Source organism: Camelina sativa, chromosome 10, assembly GCF_000633955.1.
Source record: "Camelina sativa cultivar DH55 chromosome 10, Cs, whole genome shotgun sequence".
NCBI lineage: Eukaryota > Viridiplantae > Streptophyta > Magnoliopsida > Brassicales > Brassicaceae > Camelina > Camelina sativa.
The window spans coordinates 11,285,146-11,305,745 of NC_025694.1; the positions used below are offsets into that span (position 1 = coordinate 11,285,146).

General features: G+C 37.4%; 5 protein-coding genes across 10 annotated transcripts; 2 read left to right on the forward strand and 3 right to left on the reverse strand.

The window, feature by feature from the left end:
* Window positions 99–5,593, reverse strand: LOC104718466 (uncharacterized protein At4g18490-like). 3 transcript variants are annotated; one of them, XM_010436222.2, is made up of 17 exons: window positions 5,446–5,593; window positions 4,720–4,812; window positions 4,286–4,394; window positions 3,935–4,120; window positions 2,988–3,851; window positions 2,673–2,858; window positions 2,500–2,604; window positions 2,264–2,398; window positions 1,934–2,083; window positions 1,666–1,849; window positions 1,527–1,588; window positions 1,405–1,444; window positions 1,138–1,311; window positions 926–1,036; window positions 748–828; window positions 559–621; window positions 99–142 (listed from the first exon to the last, which is right to left on the reverse strand). In XM_010436222.2, the coding sequence occupies exons 2-15, from the start codon at window positions 4,775–4,777 to the stop codon at window positions 787–789; spliced, it is 2,406 nt and encodes an 801-aa protein (XP_010434524.1). In that variant the 5' UTR covers window positions 4,778–4,812; window positions 5,446–5,593; the 3' UTR covers window positions 99–142; window positions 559–621; window positions 748–786. The 3 variants fall into 3 exon arrangements, with proteins under 3 accessions (XP_010434524.1, XP_019086116.1, XP_010434523.1); XM_019230571.1 differs by having other exon boundaries at window positions 2,264–2,401; XM_010436221.2 differs by lacking the exon at window positions 99–142 and having other exon boundaries at window positions 499–621; window positions 2,264–2,401.
* LOC104718469 (magnesium-chelatase subunit ChlI-1, chloroplastic-like) lies at window positions 5,771–7,467 on the forward strand. The gene is made up of 3 exons (XM_010436224.2): window positions 5,771–5,973; window positions 6,058–6,173; window positions 6,294–7,467. The coding sequence occupies exons 1-3, from the start codon at window positions 5,853–5,855 to the stop codon at window positions 7,347–7,349; spliced, it is 1,293 nt and encodes a 430-aa protein (XP_010434526.1). The 5' UTR covers window positions 5,771–5,852; the 3' UTR covers window positions 7,350–7,467.
* Window positions 7,419–12,245, reverse strand: LOC104718468 (probable pre-mRNA-splicing factor ATP-dependent RNA helicase DEAH9). Its single transcript, XM_010436223.2, has 23 exons — window positions 12,021–12,245; window positions 11,801–11,945; window positions 11,460–11,534; window positions 11,253–11,342; window positions 11,080–11,159; window positions 10,909–10,978; window positions 10,730–10,815; window positions 10,557–10,626; window positions 10,364–10,459; window positions 10,156–10,261; window positions 10,006–10,052; window positions 9,819–9,902; window positions 9,666–9,719; window positions 9,466–9,566; window positions 9,274–9,364; window positions 8,961–9,125; window positions 8,780–8,869; window positions 8,564–8,635; window positions 8,380–8,478; window positions 8,205–8,291; window positions 8,075–8,128; window positions 7,893–7,969; window positions 7,419–7,778 (listed from the first exon to the last, which is right to left on the reverse strand). Exons 1-23 carry the CDS (start codon window positions 12,122–12,124, stop codon window positions 7,634–7,636), a joined length of 2,088 nt encoding a protein of 695 aa, XP_010434525.1. The 5' UTR covers window positions 12,125–12,245; the 3' UTR covers window positions 7,419–7,633.
* Window positions 12,362–13,690, forward strand: LOC104718471 (D-tyrosyl-tRNA(Tyr) deacylase-like). 2 transcript variants are annotated; one of them, XM_010436231.2, is made up of 7 exons: window positions 12,362–12,657; window positions 12,748–12,814; window positions 12,907–12,937; window positions 13,060–13,200; window positions 13,301–13,326; window positions 13,432–13,490; window positions 13,564–13,690. In XM_010436231.2, the coding sequence occupies exons 1-7, from the start codon at window positions 12,386–12,388 to the stop codon at window positions 13,586–13,588; spliced, it is 621 nt and encodes a 206-aa protein (XP_010434533.1). In that variant the 5' UTR covers window positions 12,362–12,385; the 3' UTR covers window positions 13,589–13,690. The 2 variants fall into 2 exon arrangements, with proteins under 2 accessions (XP_010434533.1, XP_019086760.1); XM_019231215.1 differs by having other exon boundaries at window positions 13,437–13,490.
* LOC104718470 lies at window positions 13,586–16,466 on the reverse strand. Of its 3 annotated transcripts, none has more exons than XM_010436228.2 (15): window positions 16,205–16,466; window positions 16,044–16,110; window positions 15,854–15,947; window positions 15,685–15,741; window positions 15,543–15,591; window positions 15,393–15,457; window positions 15,198–15,279; window positions 15,056–15,105; window positions 14,830–14,973; window positions 14,679–14,749; window positions 14,542–14,611; window positions 14,393–14,458; window positions 14,124–14,282; window positions 13,940–14,037; window positions 13,586–13,854 (listed from the first exon to the last, which is right to left on the reverse strand). In XM_010436228.2, the coding sequence occupies exons 1-15, from the start codon at window positions 16,335–16,337 to the stop codon at window positions 13,782–13,784; spliced, it is 1,278 nt and encodes a 425-aa protein (XP_010434530.1). In that variant the 5' UTR covers window positions 16,338–16,466; the 3' UTR covers window positions 13,586–13,781. The 3 variants fall into 3 exon arrangements, with proteins under 3 accessions (XP_010434530.1, XP_010434529.1, XP_010434532.1); XM_010436227.2 differs by having other exon boundaries at window positions 14,827–14,973; XM_010436230.2 differs by lacking the exon at window positions 15,543–15,591 and having other exon boundaries at window positions 14,827–14,973; window positions 15,393–15,446; window positions 15,640–15,741.

The window sequence follows — 20,600 nt, forward strand, 5'->3', positions numbered from 1 at the left end:
GAAGATTCTCTGTTTTCTATTTTGGTTCGAAAATTTCATTTTGGTATAGAAGTGTTGACTTTTGACTTTGAGACCAGACGGCGCTTTACCGTTTTACGCGCCACTTGGTTTTAGGATGTGCGCCAAGAAGAAGAGTGAAAAACTGAAAAACGGGTTTTAAAAAAAAAATATTTAGAAACTCATTTTATCAAACTGGACTCAACAAGACTTATAATATTATTGGGCTTTCTTCATTAGCCCATATAGTTTTTCGTATGTAATGAATGTACTTGGTTTGGGACCTAGATATACATACACTGTGTGTCAGTGTGTACGTATGTGTGTACGTATCTCTGTGTTGCATTTACATTTTGAAATGATCCTAACCAAATTGTATAAGTTTATCAATCATCTAACTCGCGTAGTAGTCGTGTATGATGCGAGACACAATTGAAAAAACACCCGATTTAACACAATTCTAATTCATTATCAGTTAACCATCAAACTTTTAATATGTTCCGCAATTTAACGGTGTTTTTCTTTATTATCCAGCAAAATGAGAAAAGAGGGTTGAGTTACCTTGGACTAATATCACGTCAACCTTTCTGTACGTTTGGACGTGTTAGTGTAAATCCACTGAACCTATAAACTCGAGTCAATAGAACATGCCATCAGGTCAAGAACTGAACAGATTGGTGTATACTTGAGTCTTCAGGTTAAATCTCTTGAGATAGTTTCTGAAAAACAGAGAAGGGTCATGATTCTAACCTTTTAGCAACAGTTGTTTGAGTGTTCATTATGTGTCCCTTATATAGTCAACTTGGCTGCAAACTTCTGGACCAGACGAATGTTTCTGATTATTAAGGCAAAACACACAAAAGAGTCTATTTTGGCTATACATAGACCAAATCTAACACTGGCATTAAAAGGACAATAAAAAGGATATCTTGTCTTCATATAAAGGATGGTTGAGCATCAGCAGCTTATTGTTGTTTACTACAGCACGGACAAGTAACTCTTTCGCTTCCTCATGTTTCTTCTTCAGAATGTTGCAGATCTGCAAATGGCACAAAAAGGCATAACTAAAAAGATTAGAAATGTATCTACTATGAGTCTATGAGGGCTCTGCAACCTCTGTTTATTTTTATAGAGACTTACATTGTCGAGTTCTTTTGTGTATGCTTCAGCTTTTTCTATGTTATCAGCATTCTCCGTGATTGGGATCTCCAGATTTGCCATGTTTATGTTCTGGTAATGAGACTTAGTCCGTGGACTTTCCTTGACAAGCTCTTTGGTTGTATTATTATCTATTCTACTCTCTTGGCTTGAGAACTGGAAAGTCAATTGCGTTACAAGTGTTAATTAAACTCAACACAGAAAGCTTGTCCTAATAACAATAATCAAAGATCTGTTGGTGATTCTAACCTTTCCTTGCACAGCTCTATGTGTGAGCTCCTCAACGTTCCTGAGCAATCTCAGCTATATCAGTTATATAAGAACTAATGAAGCAAGGTTAAAGATTTGGTTAGATAAACAAAACAAGAAACCTGTTTTCTCTTGGAGACATGGAAAAACGTTTAAGTTGTGGCTTCCATGACCTATCTGCATCCTGTGGAAGTAAAAACTTATACTTGAGCTCCAGATATGTTCATGGAGAAAGAACATCGAAAATGTGAGTTAATAAACCTCATCAGCTTTCCGCTTTAAAGAAGATGGACAGTGCAGGATTTGTGTTTTGTCCCTAGGAGCCAAATGTTGAATCTCAGAGCTTTTTTCAACTGGCGCTTCAGTAATTCTTTCCTTGTTTATGGAAGAGCCAACTTCTGGTTGCACCGCAGAACTCGTTTGGTCTTTATTTACTCCAATTGTCCTATAGTGGAAGAGATTACGGAATTTGAATTGATATGTTATCGTAAAATTCCATACTAGAAACTGTTGTGTGTTCCATTTGTACCTTTGAGTTTTCACTGCACGAAGATCAGATATAATATTTCCAAGTTTAGGCCTTTCGAGAGATACAATCTTGGACTTCTGCAAAGATTCGGCTCCAGAACTCAAATGTTTGCTTAGCTTCTGAGTCAAGCTGGAAGCATCAAGTTTTGAGCTGTGAAAAAATCCAAATGCAAGGAAGCTTAATACATAACAGTCTAATACAACTTCCTAAGATAAAATTTAACGGCTAGTCGCTACTAGTTTATACACAATAAGTCACATGGGGTTATAACCTGTTTAGGGAGCATGGCAAGAGATAGGAAACAAGTGAATGAAAATGAGTTTATCTTACCTTATATTGATCTGCAAGATGGACTTCTCTCTAGTTGTATTTTTGGCTTGCAGCTTTAAATGATCCATCTGCCCAGCTACATTTTCTACAGTCTTGGAATTTGAATGGTCCTTATGGATTTTCTTTTCATAGGAACTGCTGGTAGAAGTAATTGGATTTGTTCCCTCCCTTATATCATCTTAAAAGAAAGAGAAAAGCTTATTCTTATGCTTGAATATAAAAGCCCAGAACATTACCTGGTCGGATTAGGATTTGCTGCATTCTTTTCGGAATCTGTGTTGACAAGCTCAATCGGACATGATCTAGTTTTGGATCCAGGTAACGCATCTTTAGTATCATGTCTGCATATTGGAGAGAAACGAAAGGGTGAAAAAATAGTTACACAGACGACGAAGAAAACAAATACTACCTCCTATCATTTGAAGGGATCAAGTTCGATCCAATCCTTTCTCGGCCAACTGGCTGAATCTCTGATTGAATTGAAGAGGACTCCAGCACATGAGATTGTGGTTTTTCTGGCTTCTTAAAGAACTTGGATCTGATAAGTCCGGAGTCTTTGTTTTGCATGGCCCTCAAATTATTGATCCCTAGCTCACTGCACTCAGTTTACGGAATACAGCAGTTAGATATCTATTTCAGCTTCATAGTTTACTGGCAGAATGACAAAAGTACCTAATGAATTTTTGGGGTATAATAGAAGAAGTTTGTTTTGTTTTTTTCTAACCTGTGGGATGGATCCAGAGGTAGCTTTCCACTCAAATCTTCTACCTGGGCATTTTGGTTTGGACGAGTGCCTGGTGGTATATTTCCTGAGAAAGTTGTTAGAGAACGTCTACGATCTGGATCACAGAGTGTTCCATTTGTGTGATCCGGTATTTCTGCCTGAGTATGTGTACTCATTTCTTCCTGTTGATGTTCTATCTTGTCTGAACAAAGCTGAGATGAGATGTTTGCTGAAGTTTGTTCAGTCTTCTCATAACTTGAATCCATGGTGGAAATCATTTTATTATTGGCATTCTGTTCTAGATCTTTAGCGCAGTCTTCTTTTGTGCCAGGCCTGTAGATTTCATGGATACCTGGACTGGTTCCTCTGCTTACTGCAGTATGTGCAGTCTCAGAAGCATGTAATGGCGAGGGTGCTGCGGTTTCATTTAAAGGACGTGGTTCATCCTTTTCTTCAACCATTGAACATGATGTCTTCAACGGTGAAGTGTTTATGGATTGAGGTTGCACAGGCATTGTATGAGTTGTTGAGGTTTTTAAACTTGGACCTTGAGGTGATTCCACCGCCTCCAAATTTTCCATGCTCTCTAATGTAGCTTGATCAGAGTGTGTGCTACTATCAACAACCATAGTAGCTGTAGTCTTGGAACCTTGGTTCTCTTTTTCAGCTGAAGCTTTTACCTGAACATCTGTCTTTGCCTTGGAGGGAGCTTGTCTGGTTATTGATAAGTCTAGATCAAAGTCCAAATCGTCTGACTTATCAATCTTTCTTTTTGCAGAAATTTCTTCACAATCCATGTTCGTGCTCATAGTCTTGTTTCCCTTCTTCAGTGGTGGGCTTGAACCAAGATCAAAGTCGTCTAACCTGCTTGCAGAAAAACATGGTGTTAAGTAAATTTCAGAAGACATAGATTTTAAAAGAAAATTGATTTATTAGTGGACTCATACGCATTAAAATCATAAGAGAAGGCAAATGGATTCTTTTTCTGTTTTGAATTTTCACTAGATTTATCATCAGAGCTTTCTTTCGTTTTTGTGGTTTTCTTGGCTGGGCTTGAGAAATCAAAGTCTGGCATGTCCATTTTGAATGATGATAGATTTCCAAAATCTCCACCTAGATCGAAACCCATATCCCTGAGAAAGAGACAGAAACAGAACCATATGAGACAGTAGGCCTGTTGCCAAGCAACAGCAACTTAGAGTAGTCATCCATGATCAAAGAGGAAAAATTCCATGTTGAACTACATTCGCTTAGATGCAAACATGGTTTAGGATGTATATCACATAGGTTACACTCACAGCTTGAAGGCATTCTTCTTATTTTTTGCTGGCGAGTCAAAGCCAAAATCCATAGGATCATCATCCGTCATTGACTTAAAGTTCCATGTGTCCTTTTCCATGTCTTTGTCTGCAGGTAAACCATGGAATTAAAAGACAACGGACTATTCAATCACCTGTTTTAGCTATGGGAACATCTTATGGTCTCTATCTACGCCACAAAAATTCACAGCTGGCCAAAAAATGAGGAATAGAACAATAAAGAAGACTGAAAGATAGCGTGCATGATCTTTCTGATGTAAAGCTTTTAACATCAAGTTATCAAGAAAGTCTATTGATGATTTCACTCTTAGATGGTAATTTTTCCACTAGAAATTCCATATATGTATGATTTTTTTGGATTCAATAACTTTCGGATCATAGAGACCAACTCTTAAACAGTTGAAAAACCATACCGAGCATTAGATCTTTCTCCTGAGTATCTGTAGAACTTCTTTTAGCAGATGCAGACATGGCAAAATCTGTTCAGTATTCCTCTTGACAATCAACTGCAATGGAAAAAATCTACCATCAAAATCATTTCAGCAATCACTCACGAAAGTACCTTATGTTATGTGATGAACACAATGCTACCAACACATAAATCACGCTGCGTCACAAACTAAAATATAGCATAGAAGAACAAATGTTATCACACAAATCATAAGTTCCATTAAAAATCTTCTAAAACTATCACTAAGGAGCTATGACGCATAGGTCTGAGTTAAGGAGAAGAGACTGAGGAAAGTAACAAATCAAACAGTGTGATTATCCGAGAAGCAATATAAACGAAGAAGAACAGTAGCAGAGATCAAATTCTGAGATTCAACACCAGTTTAGCCAAAACAAACCAGACGATTCGTAGATTTTAGGCAAGGAGACGCCACTCGAGACTATTTTAAGGAAGAACGAGCAGTACGAAAATAAATTTAGGAGTTACAGAATCAAAAGGGAAAAATCAAACACAGTCTTAACATTGATCGAACATTTCTACACACAATCGATACCTCTAACATAGAAACGTTCATCGATTACGATCAACGATAGTCAAATCGTCGAACCTCAACTAAATCGAAAGCCAGAACAACGCAAAAGAGTGAGAGATTCTACTCAATCGACGAGAAGCGAGAGTAGTTTCTTACCGGTTGAATCGATTTGAAGTTGAATCTGAGGTACGCGCTAACGGTAAACGTTCAACGGGAACAAGACGACGGAGGCACCGGAGAGAAAAATCGCCGACGGAGGAACTCGGAAGGGGGAAGATTTTGAAATTAGCTGGGCTACGAAGCGAATGATTTTGATTTGGGCCTTTCTACATTTTTCTTAACAATAATAATTTGAAAAAGTTGAGTAAAATTGCAATATTCTTGTTTTAAAGGGGCTGAATAATAATTATTTATTTATTTTTTTTAAAAAAGGAGATAGAGAAGAGAATCTATCTTCTTATCCTGACCTGACCACAGAGGAAGCAAACATAAACCAATAGAAACCAAATTTTCCTAAGGACAAAAAAAAAAAAGCCAATCAGAAGCTCTGAGCTCACACAAAAATGGCGTCTCTTCTTGGAACATCTTCCTCCGCAATCTGGGCTGCTCCTTCGCTCTCTTCTTCTTCTTCTTCTTCTTCTTCTTCTTCAACACCTTCGACCTCCCCCATTTGCTTCAGACCAGGTAAACCAAAAAATCTCTCGAAAACTTGAAACCTTACTGTTTTCATAATTCCCGAAACGAAGTGAGTTGGATTCTTGTTTGTAGGGAAAATTTGTGGAAGTAAGTTAAATGGAGGAATCCAAATAAGGCCAAAGAAGAACAGGTCTCGTTACCATGTCTCGGTTATGAATGTAGCCACTGAAATCAACTCTACTGAACAAGTATGTATGCATATTTTTTGATGATGTTTTCACAAAAAGTTTAGAAAAAATTTCTTGATTTATTAAGTTAGGAACGTACATATGATTGTTGTTGATGTAATGGTGGTTTTTGGGTTTTAGGTAGAGAAGAAGTTTGATTCAAAGAAGAGTGCTAGGCCGGTTTATCCATTTGCAGCTATTGTAGGGCAAGATGAGATGAAGTTGTGTCTTCTATTGAATGTGATTGATCCAAAGATTGGTGGTGTGATGATTATGGGAGATAGAGGAACTGGCAAATCTACAACTGTTAGATCATTAGTTGATCTGTTGCCTGAGATTAAGGTAGTTGCTGGTGACCCTTATAACTCTGATCCGATTGATCCTGAGTTCATGGGTGTTGAGGTAAGAGAGAGAGTCGAAAGAGGAGAGCAAGTTCCGGTTGTTGCAACTAAGATTAATATGGTTGATCTTCCATTGGGTGCAACAGAAGATAGAGTTTGTGGAACAATTGATATCGAAAAGGCTTTGACAGAAGGTGTTAAAGCTTTTGAGCCTGGTTTGTTGGCTAAGGCCAATAGAGGGATTCTCTATGTTGATGAAGTCAATCTCTTGGATGATCATTTGGTTGATGTTCTTTTGGATTCAGCTGCTTCTGGTTGGAACACGGTTGAGAGAGAAGGTATTTCGATTTCTCACCCGGCTAGGTTTATCTTGATTGGTTCAGGAAATCCTGAAGAAGGAGAGCTTAGGCCACAGCTTCTTGATCGGTTTGGAATGCATGCGCAAGTAGGGACGGTTAGAGATGCTGACTTGCGAGTCAAGATTGTCGAAGAGAGAGCTCGTTTCGATAGCAACCCAAAGGACTTCCGTGAAACTTACAAAACCGAGCAGGACAAGCTTCAAGACCAGATTTCAACTGCTAGAGCAAATCTTTCTTCAGTTCAGATTGATCGGGAGTTGAAGGTGAAGATCTCTAGGGTGTGTTCGGAGCTTAATGTGGACGGGTTGAGAGGAGACATTGTGACTAACAGAGCAGCAAAAGCACTTGCAGCTCTCAAAGGAAAAGATCGAGTTACTCCAGATGATGTTGCAACAGTTATCCCTAACTGCTTAAGGCACCGTCTGAGGAAAGATCCACTGGAATCTATCGATTCAGGAGTTCTAGTTTCTGAGAAGTTCGCCGAGATTTTCAGCTGAATAGGAGATTCAATTCTGTGATCATTTTTTCTTAACTGTTCCTACTCTGTAAACGGTGAGAAGAACCAAAACTATAAACAGGCAAATCTGATTGAATATAGAGTCTATGCTTTATCCATTATGTTGAGTTGTTCAAATCATAGACTCAATAGAACTCTGTTTTTTTTTCGTTTTGCATCTGCAAACATTTCTTGCATTGAATAATAAAGCTACAAAACTATCAAGAAACGGTGTCAGGATCAATTGTTATTATGTCTTGAATTGCTGGTGGTAGGCTTTGTTAACTAGAAGGACATAGCGTTTTGCCTGTTCTGGTAAAAGTGTGGAGCAACTTCAGTCAGCCAAGAAGGATTGATAGTTACGACATTCCGCATATATTGACGCTCTGTTGAGACAATGGATTGGTAAACCACCCATTTTGGATTCACCCTGAAGATTGTATATAGATATACCAAATAAGCTTTCACATTCAAAAGAAAGATCTTCAAACGTTGTGATGTTATTGAGGTTTTTGCTAGAACCATAGCAACAAGTACTACTAACCTGAATAATACAGATGACGGGTGAATATAAACTTCTTCAGAGCCTCTAATGGTCTTAAATACCCCATTGCTATGTGGCTAAATTATCACAACAACAACAAAAAAAAAAAAATTGATTTCTTTAAAAAACCGAAAAGGATGTGTACAAACAGAAAATTGAAGGTTTGGAAATGGGTTACTTACTTCTAAGCGGCATGCATTAGCGAAAAACCCTGCAGTCACAGCTTTTCTCACAGCCTGAAATAAAGTAACATTAAAAACCTGCAACCTTTTTTATTGTTTTCAGTTGAAGCAAGGTGGTATGATTTCCTACCTCCATGTCTCCGTCACATGATTTCAGGGTGACGCCTAATCTCCGAGCAATCCGTTTGAGTTGATCCCTGATTTCAACCACTTTTTTCTGCCAAAGGAAACAAAAACAAATAAAAATTGGAGCCCCGAAGATAAGGACTAAAATGCCAACTGTGAAGACCTGTTATTATACACACCATGGATTGGTAGTTGAGGAAGTTCTTGGCACACCACTGTGAAGACTTTTTCGACTCAAGAAACCCTTTGTATACATTCAGGAATGTGACATGGTCACCCTGAATAGACAAGAACAATGATGATTACTCAGTCAAAAAAAAAAATTGAGATATAGTTTGCTCATAGTTATGTGGCAATATATACCTCTGCAGCTGCAAATCTCAGTTTGGCTTCATCCTGTTCTTTCTGTACTCCCCTAGCAATGACCCAAACGGACTGCATATAAACAATATTAAGATTGCATCATATAGTTTCAAATCCATAGTTCAAATGGAAAGCAAAACATTACATCTGCAATAAGGTTCTTTTGCATTATAGAGAAGAACGTTTAGCAGAGGAAAAAGGGTGAAGAGCCTTTACTTGGATAGAGAGAACTGCAGCGATTGTAATTATCTCATCTGAACAACCAAGCTCACTTGAAGCTAAAATCATTTTTGATATCATTGGGTCCTAGCAAAAAATGACAAAACTGAGACTTAAAAATGCTGTAGAGAATGCAAATGAATTTTATAAGTAACTCAAGGTTAAGAAGAAAAAGTACCAGTGGAAGTTCTGCAACTTGGAATCCTGTTGGCGATGTGAGTTTTGCATCATCATCAAGGATCTGAAGTGAATAGAGTACTTCAAGTGCCCGGATCATTGCTTGTGGGGATGGAGGTGAAGGCCAATCAAAACCCAATATATTATCTATGCCCAAAGCCTTTAGCTGAAAAGATAAATCAACAGAGCTCGAAAATTTTAGAACAAGAACTTCTCATCTGGTTTTATACATGCTCGAAAAGGTGAAAAGCTTGGAATAAAAAAACTAATCTATAGTTTTGTGTAACACATCCCAAATTGTGAGTTCTTTGTACCTGTATTACAGTAGAAACAAGATTCGACCTCTGCATCTCCGGTATGCCTTCTCCAGGCATTTGGTTGAGAAAATAATCTTCAGTGTAAAGCCTAGTTACATAGAAAAATATATATTAGGAAGAGGACTAAAGAGCACTAAACCATTAAATAAGACACAATTCTGTCACTTTTATAAACGGAAAGAGAGTTACCTGTAACACTTCCCAGGTCGGACTCGCCCAGCCCTACCAGACCTTTGTCTAGCAGATGCTTTGGATATTGGTGCCACCACAAGACTTTCGATATCTGAAATCTGTGAGGGTAAGAAATGTTAATATGTTTCAGAAATGTCCAATATATTACAAAGGACGGAACTAAAAGATATCAATAAAAGAAATGGAGATGGACTTACTGGGTTATAGAACTTTTGCTTCGAGAAACCACTATCAATCACATAGACAACTCCCTGAACAAATAAAAGGAAACAGTTTATTGTCAATGATGTTTCAGCAATATGTATGAGAAAAAAACTTGCAACGAAAAGACATTAATGAGGAAACCTTGCCTCCAGAGTCAATGATGTTTCTGCAATATTTGTTGAGAGTATCACTTTTCTCTTTCCTCTGGGAGTTGGAGTAAAGATCAATTCCTAATATAAAGAAACGAGAAAAACAACATCTCGTCATATAAGTTTTCAAATACTCTCAAAAAGTATAGTTTAGCTTGTCTGGAGCCTTGCAACAAAAATCAACCTGATCTGATCGAGAAAGTCCCGAATATAGTGGCAGAGGTAGCAGGCCTGAAATAAATGTGAATTAGATTATAGTGCTGAAAAACTGAAGGCAAATGCTAAAGTTGATTGACACGATCTTATTTATGTGTAACATATACATTTATTATACCTGAAGAATTCTTTTGATTGCTATGAGCTTCTTCTTCAAGAAGTTTAATTGCAGTTTCAATATCTTCTTGACCAGTAAGAAATACAAGAACATCCCCAGGTGGCTCCTGAACACAAGAAGATACAATTTTATGGTAACAGCCCAAGGAAACTAATATACTACAAGAGTTTAACACATTGGATTTTTATAAAGCACCAAAGTAAAGTACCCGCTCATTTATCAATAATATCGTTGAAACAACTGATCGGATGTAATCTGAGACAGGCTCCTCAACATAGTGAATTTTCACACTGAAGCCTCTGCCCTAAGAAAATTTAACCAACAAAAACAAGAATCAGAAATTATCACGTAGAAATCAGAGTTAAAAAATACTCTTAAGCAAGATTAGAGTTACAATATACCTCGACAGATAAGATTGCAGGTTCCAACTTTGGTCCCTGGGCACTACCTTCTGGCGCATGGCGTTTTTTGCTATTTGTTTTTCATAGTGTATAAGAATATATATTGTATTAGTGATTTCAAGAGACCGAGACTTCCAGGGCATAGAACTATAACCATTGAGTAAGATGAGAACCTGGAATTGAAGAAATTGAACATGGCTTTTGCTTCGATTGTGGCGGACGATATAATCAGGCGTAGCTCAGGACGGCGACGTTGTATCTGGGATTAACAAATTATAGGAATTGAGAAAAGCAAACTGGAAACTAAAGAGTTCAAAAAAATCTGATGAAGTCTATGTCTTTAATGCTATACCTTTTTTAAGAGACCCAGTAAAATGTCAGTTGAAATAGATCTCTCATGAGCTTCATCTATCATAATAACACTACACAAATGACACATATGATAAGAGAAGGTTAACCAGCTCCATTTACTAACCAAAAATATAAATTGAACGAGATTATGCAGTGCAACAAAAATCATTACCTATACTTTGACAAGAGAGGATCCTCCATCATCTCTCGGATTAAAACCCCATCTGTGAGAAATTTCACACTAGTCACACCCTGTTCTAACCAAGCAAAAGATCTTTGTAAGTATCATCAGAATACTCCATACAATTAAGGAAAAGCAGAAGAGTGTTAAGGGAAGAGTCTCACGGAAATTGTATGATCTTCAAATCGAATTGTGTAGCCAACTTCATTCCCAATATTTACTCCCATCTCTTCAGCCACTCTTGTAGAAACCGCCTAAGCAAATTACAAAACAAAGAGTATATGTGATCAAGCACGAATTGCCAAACTTGAGCTGAGACACCACTCGTAAAACTTGAGCTGTAAGGCTTGGTTGAGGAGGAGAAAACAAACCTGCACAGCTAAACGTCTAGGCTGTGTGCAAGCAATAACTCGGCCTCCTTCAGCCCATCCAGCTTCTTTCAGGTACTACAAATTATGATAAACAAATTGGCATCAACACTTGCGGGCAAACAGCTAGTGAGCTTAAATATTGCAGGATTTTGAGAAATTGAACAAGTTTTATGCCTCTCTAGCTACATTGCACATTTGTCAGCAAGTGACTATTACCATCCAAATTTTCAACCTTTTAACTCCTATCAAAATTTGCCTATTGGTCTAAGAACCCTGAAAATAGCAAAGCTAGGTGCTTTCCCTCTAAAAAATAAGCCAAGAACAAAGAACAAAGAAGAAACCTGAGGAATCTGAGTGGTTTTACCACTGCCCGTCTCGCCAACGATGATGGTGGTAGCGTGATTCTCCACCAAATAGAGAATCTCAGTCCTGTACTTGTACACTGGCAATCTCTGTCTTTGCTTCTCTATATTCGCATACCCATAGCTACAAATTCCCAACCTTTCAGTTATAAACAACCGCAGAACAAGCACGAGTACAAGAGAGAAGAAGCTGGCATACCTAGAAGAAGAAGAGGATGCGAGATTGTTGGACATGAACACTATGCCTCCTTCTCCATCATCTTCGAAACGAGGTTTCTCAGTCCCTGGTTTCCAAAACGCCATCTTTTTTTCTCCCAGAGAGCTTTTGGCTTCTTCGGTTGTTTCAGTTGAGTATGTCGCCTATTTCTCTTCTATGCCTTTTTCTCTGGATGTTCACGGTGACGGTGAGGCGCTCACCGGCGATTTACAGGTTCGGTTCTAATTTAGGCCTTTGGTTTAAATTATTCGGTTCAATTTCAAAAAAATTCAATTTGGTTCGGTTTAGTTTCGGTTATATGTTCACCATCCTTCATCAGGAGGACTATCTATATCAATTGCAAGAAAATGAACTGTCTTGCTGCTTCTGTGTTTCCTTCTTCTCACACAACTCTACTCCTCAACAAGCTCTCACCTTTACTCCTCCGCCGCAATCGCCGCCACCAAAGTCAGCGACTTCACCGTCGGAATTATCAGATCAGAGCAATGAGAGCTGTAGTCCAGAGAGTCTCATCTTCCTCTGTTACTGTGGATGGTCGAATCGTATCGGAGATTGGCCCTGGTCTCTTGGTTTTAATTGGAATCCATGAATCAGATACAGATTCTGACGCTGATTACATGTAAGCTTGCACAAAAATATCACCGTTAGCTTAATTCTTCCATTTAAAGTTTGGTTATAAAGATTCTGACATTTAAACAATTTTTTTTAGATGTCGAAAAGTTGTAAACATGAGACTGTTCACTAATGAAACCGCTGGCAAAGGATGGGACCAAAATGTGAGTTCTTTTAACAGTTTTTTTTCAATGAATTCGTTTATGAAATTGAAAAGTAAAGGAAAAGAAAAAAACTTGGATGCGGTTTTGTGCAGGTAATGCAGAGGAATTATGAAGTTTTACTTGGTAATGAATCTGTTTATCATGCTTTACCTTCTGATTAGAGAAAGGTTTAGCTTCTGATCAATGTACTGAGACTTGTGTCCTTTGCTTGCTTCTGATCTTTGGATCTTGTGTTGTTAATACAGTTAGTCAGTTTACATTCTACGGATTCTTGAAAGGTAACAAACCCGATTTTCATGTCGCAATGCCACCTGATAAAGCAAAACCATTTTACGCTTCTTTAGTCGAGAAATTCCAGAAAGCATATAATCCTGATGCTGTAAAAGGTACTACTAATACACACTCTCATTGATCTTTCTTGATCAAAGGCTTCACCATTTTTCTTCAGTCTTCTTGATTTGGTTAACTCTTTTCTTTATAAAACAGATGGTGTGTTTGGAGCTATGATGCAGGTAAGAGATTAGTCCTTCCTATAGTCAAATTTAATCCATTGAAATTGACTTGTGTGGTTAAAACAAGTTATCTTGCTTATAACATTACTTTAATCATATTAAAAGGTCAGTCTTGTAAACGACGGTCCAGTCACGATGCAGCTCGACTCACCTCAATCTTCCAAGTAAGCAAATATATTTTGCATAAACTTTATCAGTCATTGATTTGTTACTTAAGCAAGTCTTAATTTGTTGCAGGAATGAGACAAAGGCATCAACATAATCATAAAATCACTCATCTTGACTTCTTGTATCTGTGAAACATTCATAATTCATTTTTTTTGGTAAGGAAAACATTCATAATTCATTGGACGGTAACTGTTAATTCCTACATTGCATGTAACTTCTTTGCTTTTAATCCAATGAAAGCCTCTAGATTTGCTTGCTAAAATCTTGGTCCCTAGATGCCTAATGCTTTAAGCTTTTGCCTTGAGTATCATTCCAGCAGTAAACAACACTTCTTTCCCAAACGATAAAATCTCGATTTTCCTGCAAGAATCATGAAAGCTTTTGATTGGACAAAGGAAAGCTATATATTGTAAATGAATTGAGGGTAAAAGAAACTGCTGCTTACTGATCTACTTGCTTAAGACTAGTAAATGCAGAGGTGATACTATTGCATATCTCTGTTATAGAGTCTCCGTCATTTGGGTTAGAGAATGTGAGCCGAGCCTGATGATAATTAATCAAATTAGGACAAGGAAGCAAAGAAAAAAACTCAGAATCTGAAAGGAGAAACAAAGATCATTCATTATTACCAGAAAGGCATGTCCGATGAGGATCTGAACAATGTCAGCTCCTATCTTTTTAGTAATGTTCTTCGAATTTGTGCCACTTGAAAAGGTCTTTAAGATCCCATTTAGTCTTTGTTGACCCTCTGCTTGAGGAATGTTTGATCTTCGGGTACGGACAGAAGGCTGCAACCAAAGATAAATTTTCTCAACAGTGAACAATCAAAGAATTAACTATACGAACAACATTTGTTGGAGAAGATGAACAAAGAGAAATCAGAGGATTATCAACAAACCTTAGGAATGTATTTGGTGAGGTATTGGAGAACGATCTCTAGCTTCCATATAGGATCGTCGAAAACCTGCTTGAAAAATGTGCACTCAAGAACCGCAGAGAAGAATTCAGACAACACAAAGAGTTTCAAAAAGTGATTTTGTCTCTTACCTGAAGAAAATTTGACAGCAAGTATCCATCATAAGTCAGCTCGTCAAGAATGATCTCCATTGCAGGGGTCCTGCACCAAAATGGATCACAAACATGGCGAAACACACAATTCAAAAGAGAGGCCGAGATTTGAATACCTTACGCCATCTCCTCTAGAGGTAATCCCTTCTAAGTCAGCTTTCTGCTTTGATGCATCAAGGTCCATGATCTAAACAAGGAACATAAATGTGAGAGAAGAGAATTTCAAATATAGTAACTTTAATACTCTGGTCATACATAACCTACAACCATTACTAGAAGTTCCTTCATAGCAGAAAGTGTGCCATTGTGCAATTCTACCAAACTGATAGACTTTTCATCAGCATCAATGGGTGCACACATCGTTGATAGATAATCTTTCATTAGAAGTTTGAACTTCACTTTTCTTGAAGCCTACAAATGGAACCACAACACTAAGTCACGGATAAAGTTAAGGGACTACACTAGTTTATGAGCCATTGATTATGGGATGTACCAGAAGTAGATTCAGTGAGGATTCCTTTAAAAGACTCCAGTTGTTGGTTTCTGGAGCACGGAAGGACACAAAGCTTCTAAAATTGTCCTCAGATTACACAAGATAAAGAGATATCTTAAAACTATGAAGACTCTATATGTACCTTTATACACCTGATTTCGTGGTGTAAAATCCAACTTAAGAACATGAACAAGATACTTGAACAGTAACTTATTTCCCAGGATCTACAGAATTCCAAATAAAAGGAGCAAGAGGTGTGAAAAAGTCTACCAAATTGTTAAGCTTATCTGCAAAAGAGCTAGGCAAAACAGGGTTAAGTAGAAACAAGTAAACCAACCTTTAATTCCGATTCCTCAGACTCATTAAATCCTTTGTTCATGTTTTGAATCAGCTGTTGAAAAACTGAAATCACAAAAGCAATCAGTTATACTAAACAAGAACCAACAAAAAGCTTCCTTACATAAGCTTCTCACTGATAATTCCTTACCATCAGAATCAACATCAGAGTCAGACCCGAAATTAAACGGTGACCAAGCCTGCCATACAAAAACCATTAACAAACAAATGCAATCAACCATACCTACCATAACTAAGAATGAACAACAGATCAAAGCTTTTGTAACAAGGACCTCGTCAACGATTTCCAACTGATCAGCTGAATCAGATACATAAACCCAAGGAAACCGCTGAAAAAAAAAACAAAATCATAAGCAAAACAATGAAAACTTACACAAATTGTGGAGACAACAAAAAAAANAAAAAAAAAAAAAAAAAAGAAACTACAGAACATCTAAGAACCTGATGTAATTGTGTCAAAAGCTGGAAACTTGCTGTTATAAGTTCCAATGTTCTTCCAAATCTCAATATCCTAAACATCGCTTGGTACATTTTGCTTCAAATTTAACAAAACCCCAAATCAAAATCATGAGTCTTTCGAGGCAAAAACTTCATATTTCTTTAGAAACTTCTTAAAAGCAGAGTAAATTACTTGGTTGGAGGGATTCCAATTTCGGGTACAAGTGAAGCAGCACGAACAGCTTCCAGATACTGCAAACCTAGGGTTTCGTTCAACGAATCAATAGAGTAAACCAAGCAAAGGGTAAAAAGCGGAAACGAAGACGGAGATTGATAAAAATTGAGAAAACGTACGATCTTCGTTAGCGTCGCGACTGTCTTTGGCGCCGGTGGAATCAAGCATGGCCAAGGTGTTTGCTTCTAAGCCACCGCCGTAGCTACTCATCACTCTGCTAGTATTATTGTTACCCTTCGTCTCTTTCGACATCTTCTCTTCCACAAATTCGCTAATATCTTCGCAGCGGAACAATTACAAAAAAAAAATTGAAATCTAAACCCAAAATTAGAACGGAGAGAGATATTACTAGAAGAACCCTAATAGTCAAAAGAAGGCAATTCTCCCGCCATAAGAGATATTGTTCTCAACCAAAATTAATTAATTCCACGGAACCGGGTTTATCAGGTGAGAACCAGGTATTTTTTTGGGAAATTAATTAACTAAATAATGACGACTCAAATAGAAACGTCGACTGTTCAAATTATTTCACTTTTTCAATTTTTTTTAATAAACGTTATAGAAAAATGTTTAGTCCAACATCTACGTTTTTACTGACTCAAGAGTTCAATGTTGTTAGTACACCTTTATAGTTCTCGAATATCTCGAATCTCAAGTCTCGGCTTTTACACTACGGAACCATAATGTATTGCATGTACGTCGTTGCTTCGAGTACTTTTCCAAATAAGACTCTTATCCCATAATATCCCTCCAACTCCTACAATGGATAGTCCATTGAGCTATATTATTAGAGAGTATACTTGTATATAGTAAGTCAGTTAACGGCTCTGGAATGTCCGGTTTATTAGATTAATTTAGATTGATTAGTTTAGTTAATACCGGTTAAGGTCACATATACAGCATAAAGATCTTGTAACAAACTCTTTTGATGATTAATGAGAATCTGAGTTTATTCATCTTTCTCTCTCGATTCTGATTCTACTGATATGGTATTAGAGCATTTTCAAGCTCGTTTTGATCTCTGATTCGTCTTTTTTTTCCAGATTATTCTTGTTTTCTTCATTGATTTGGTGTGACGATTCCAAATTTGTGCAAATTTTGAGCTCAAGCGGAGGAGATTCGTGTTTCCAGCTTCCGATTTCATACAAATTGTAGATTTGAGCTTTGATTACATCCAATGGTGAAACAGAAGAAGAAGAAGACTGCTCGCAACGCTTCTCCGGAGTCGGATTACTCAGCGATGAAGACTCGAGCTGGATCCTCACATCTAACGGACGATGACATCGCGTTGACACCACATCCGAAGTTTACGGCGATTCGCGGCAGATCTACCATGATTTCTGAAGATATTGAGTCGTACATCAACGCTCATAGTCCTTTCTTCTTGCACGCATCGGATCACCCAGGTCTTTCCATAGTCTCACATACTCTTGATGGATCCAACTATAATAACTGGTCTATAGCTATGCGTATGAGCCTCGATGCTAAGAATAAGATTAGCTTTGTTGATGGTTCGCTTCCTAGACCAGAGATTGATAGTCAAATATTCAAGATATGAAGTCGATGCAACAATATGGTTAAGGCTTGGATACTGAATGTTGTCAACCAAGAGATATATGATAGCATCTTGTACTACGATGATGCTGCTGAAATGTGGAATGGTTTGTTTCTACGGTTTAGAGTCAGTAATCTTCCAAGGAAGTATCAGCTCGAACAGGCAATCAGCACACTGAAACAGGGAAATTTGGATTTGTCAGCCTATTACACCAAGAAGAAAACTCTTTGGGAACAATTGGCAAATACCAAGCTCACTACTGTTAAGAAGTGTAACTGCGACCATGTCAAGGAGTTGATGGAAGAAGCTGAGACAAGTAAGATCATACAGTTTCTTATGGGACTGAATGATAATTTTGCTAATATACGTGGTCAGATTCTGAATATGAAGCCACGACCAAGTCTGACAGAGATATACAATATGCTTGATCAAGATGAGAGTCAGAGGATTGTGGGAGGATCAACAGTAAGTAATATCCCTAATCCAGTTGCTTTCCAAGTTCAATCAAACTTTTTTCCTGGCCAGTCAAAGGTGTTCTTAGCACACAATGTTTTTCAGAAACCAAAATGTTTCCATTGCCATAAGATTGACCATATTGCAGATAAGTGTTACAAGCTCCATGGTTTTCCTCCGGGTTTTGGTTCTAAGTGGAAGAAATCACAAACCATTGGAACTACAAACCTTGCTGCTACACAATATCAATCTCAAATGGATCAGAAGGAGAATGTGGAGACTACTTGTGAAGAGATGTCTACTGATCAGATTCAAAGTGTGATTTCGTATCTGAGTTCCAAGCTTCACACCTCTACTGCAACGATTACCACACCTCCTAATCCTTGTGCTTCGACTTCAACTTTTGTCCCTGTAATCTCACAGATTTCAGGTACTTTCCTGTCACTATACTCCAATGCTTACTATGACATGCTCGTATCTTCATTATCTAAAGAACCAGTTGTGTCTCCTAGAGCTTGGGTAATTGATTCAGGGGCTACTCACCATGTTACTCACACTAGGAGCCTTTATGTAGAATATAAACCCTTAGATAAAACCTTTGTTACTCTTCCTAATGGTTATACTGTTAGAATAGTGGGTATAGGTTTTATTCAATTAACTGATACTATCATTCTGCATAATGTGCTTTATATTCCTGAGTTCAAATTTAATTTGATTAGTGTTAGTGTTTTGACTAAAACTTTGAACACTAAAGTGAGTTTTACATCTGATGAATGCCTTATTCAGGATCTTACACGGGAGTTGATGATTGGAAAAGGGATTGAGATTGAGAATTTATATGTTTTGCATTTCAATGAGTCTACTCATACTGTTTCTTTAAAATGTATTGTCTCACCGTCTGTTATAGTTCTTGTTTGTTCTAGTGTCGTTGTTGATCCACTTATACGGCATCGACGTCTTAGACACCCTTCTCAGTCTAAGATAGAGTTACTTTCTAATGTATTGAGTCTGAAAAATATGAAAGGAAATAAAGAGAAATCAGTTTGTCATTTGTCTAAACAAAAGCATTTACCATTTCAACTTAGACAGAACTTGTGTAATGCTCCATTTGAATTGGTACATATAGACACTTGGGGTCCATTATCGGTTGAAACTAAAGATGGTTATAAATACTTTCTAACTATTGTAGATGATTACAGTCGAGCCACTTGGATATATTTGATGAAACTGAAATCTGATGTTTTGCATATCTTTCCCACGTTTATTAATATGATTAAAACTCAATACAAAACAAAACTTAAATCTGTGCGTTCTGATAATGCACATGAATTGAAGTTCAATGCATTGTTCTCTGAAAAAGGCATCATGTCATATCATTCTTGTCCAGAAACTCCAGAGCAAAAATCTATAGTGGAAAGGAAACATCAACATATTTTAAATATTGCTAGGGCTCTTTTATTTCAATCAAATGTTCTTTTAGAATTTTGGGGTGATTGTGTCTTAACAGCTGTTTTCTTAATCAATAGATTACCCACTCCAGTTCTAGGAAACAAGTCTCCTTTTGAGAAGTTAACTAGTAAAGCACCAGAGTATCATTCTTTAAAGAGTTTTGGGTGTTTATGATATAGTTCTACCTCTCCTAAGCTTAGACATAAATTTGAACCGAGAGCTAAAGCATGTGTTTTCCTAGGATATCCTAGTGGTTATAAAGGGTACAAGCTATTAGGTTTGGAGACACATGCTGTTTTAATTTCACGACATGTCATATTTCATGAGGATATTTTTCCTCTTGTCTCATCCACTATCACGGATGTTTCAAGAACTTTCTTTCCTCTATTACATTCTCATGCTATCCCCGATGTTTTGCCTCTAGAGCAAACATCCTCTGATGCACATCAACATCAAGATGTGACATCTTCTGAGATAGTGATTCCTTCTGAGTCTCTATCTCATCGACAAAGAAAACCACCAAAACACATGCAGGACTTTCATTGTTATAACTCTACTAGTACTATCCCATATCCTATCTCCAACTATATTTCTTATTCATATCTATCTGAGCCTTTTTGTGCCTTCATTAATACCATCACTAACGACATTGTTCCCCAAAGATATTCAGAGGCTAAGGGTTATGATGTGTGGTGTGATGCAATGAAGGAGGAGATTGGTGCGATGAAACGGACTAACACTTGGAGTTCGAGCAGTTTACCTCCTAACAAGAACGCTATTAGTTGTAAGTGGGTTTTTACAATCAAGTATTTTAAAGATGGAAGTATAGAACGGTTTAAGGCCAGATTAGTTGCAAAAAGTTATACACAAGAGAAGGGTTTGGATTATGAGGAGACCTTCTCACATGTTGCTAAGTTGGCTTCTGTTCGTTTGATGTTTGTGATGGCATCTAAGATGAATTGGTCTGTTAGTCAGATAGACATTTCTAATGCTTTCTTAAATGGAGATTTGGATGAGGAGATATATATATATATATATATATATATATATATATATAT

What these genes read in the sequence shown, in the direction of transcription:
- LOC104718466 (XM_019230571.1), bottom strand. Translation starts at nt 4,777, where the DNA reads ATGTCTGCATCTGCTAAAAGAAGTTCTACAGATACTCAGGAGAAAGAT. An exon ending in ATCTTGCAGATCAATATAAG is followed by an intron (nt 2,084 to 2,263) that starts GTAAGATAAACT and finishes ATTTTTTCACAG; the next exon opens with CTCAAAACTTGATGCTTCCA. An exon ending in ATAGAGCTGTGCAAGGAAAG is followed by an intron (nt 1,312 to 1,404) that starts GTTAGAATCACC and finishes TTGACTTTCCAG; the next exon opens with TTCTCAAGCCAAGAGAGTAG.
- LOC104718469 (XM_010436224.2), top strand. Translation starts at nt 5,853, where the DNA reads ATGGCGTCTCTTCTTGGAACATCTTCCTCCGCAATCTGGGCTGCTCCT. An exon ending in CCCCATTTGCTTCAGACCAG is followed by an intron (nt 5,974 to 6,057) that starts GTAAACCAAAAA and finishes TCTTGTTTGTAG; the next exon opens with GGAAAATTTGTGGAAGTAAG. An exon ending in AAATCAACTCTACTGAACAA is followed by an intron (nt 6,174 to 6,293) that starts GTATGTATGCAT and finishes TTTGGGTTTTAG; the next exon opens with GTAGAGAAGAAGTTTGATTC.
- LOC104718468 (XM_010436223.2), bottom strand. Translation starts at nt 12,124, where the DNA reads ATGGCGTTTTGGAAACCAGGGACTGAGAAACCTCGTTTCGAAGATGAT. An exon ending in TTGTTTCTACTGTAATACAG is followed by an intron (nt 9,126 to 9,273) that starts GTACAAAGAACT and finishes TTATCTTTTCAG; the next exon opens with CTAAAGGCTTTGGGCATAGA. An exon ending in CCGTCATCTGTATTATTCAG is followed by an intron (nt 7,779 to 7,892) that starts GTTAGTAGTACT and finishes TACAATCTTCAG; the next exon opens with GGTGAATCCAAAATGGGTGG.
- LOC104718471 (XM_010436231.2), top strand. Translation starts at nt 12,386, where the DNA reads ATGAACTGTCTTGCTGCTTCTGTGTTTCCTTCTTCTCACACAACTCTA. An exon ending in GCAAAGGATGGGACCAAAAT is followed by an intron (nt 12,815 to 12,906) that starts GTGAGTTCTTTT and finishes GGTTTTGTGCAG; the next exon opens with GTAATGCAGAGGAATTATGA. An exon ending in GACTCACCTCAATCTTCCAA is followed by an intron (nt 13,491 to 13,563) that starts GTAAGCAAATAT and finishes AATTTGTTGCAG; the next exon opens with GAATGAGACAAAGGCATCAA.
- LOC104718470 (XM_010436227.2), bottom strand. Translation starts at nt 16,337, where the DNA reads ATGTCGAAAGAGACGAAGGGTAACAATAATACTAGCAGAGTGATGAGT. An exon ending in CTGAGGAATCGGAATTAAAG is followed by an intron (nt 15,280 to 15,392) that starts GTTGGTTTACTT and finishes GGAATTCTGTAG; the next exon opens with ATCCTGGGAAATAAGTTACT. An exon ending in ACGAAATCAGGTGTATAAAG is followed by an intron (nt 15,106 to 15,197) that starts GTACATATAGAG and finishes TCCGTGCTCCAG; the next exon opens with AAACCAACAACTGGAGTCTT.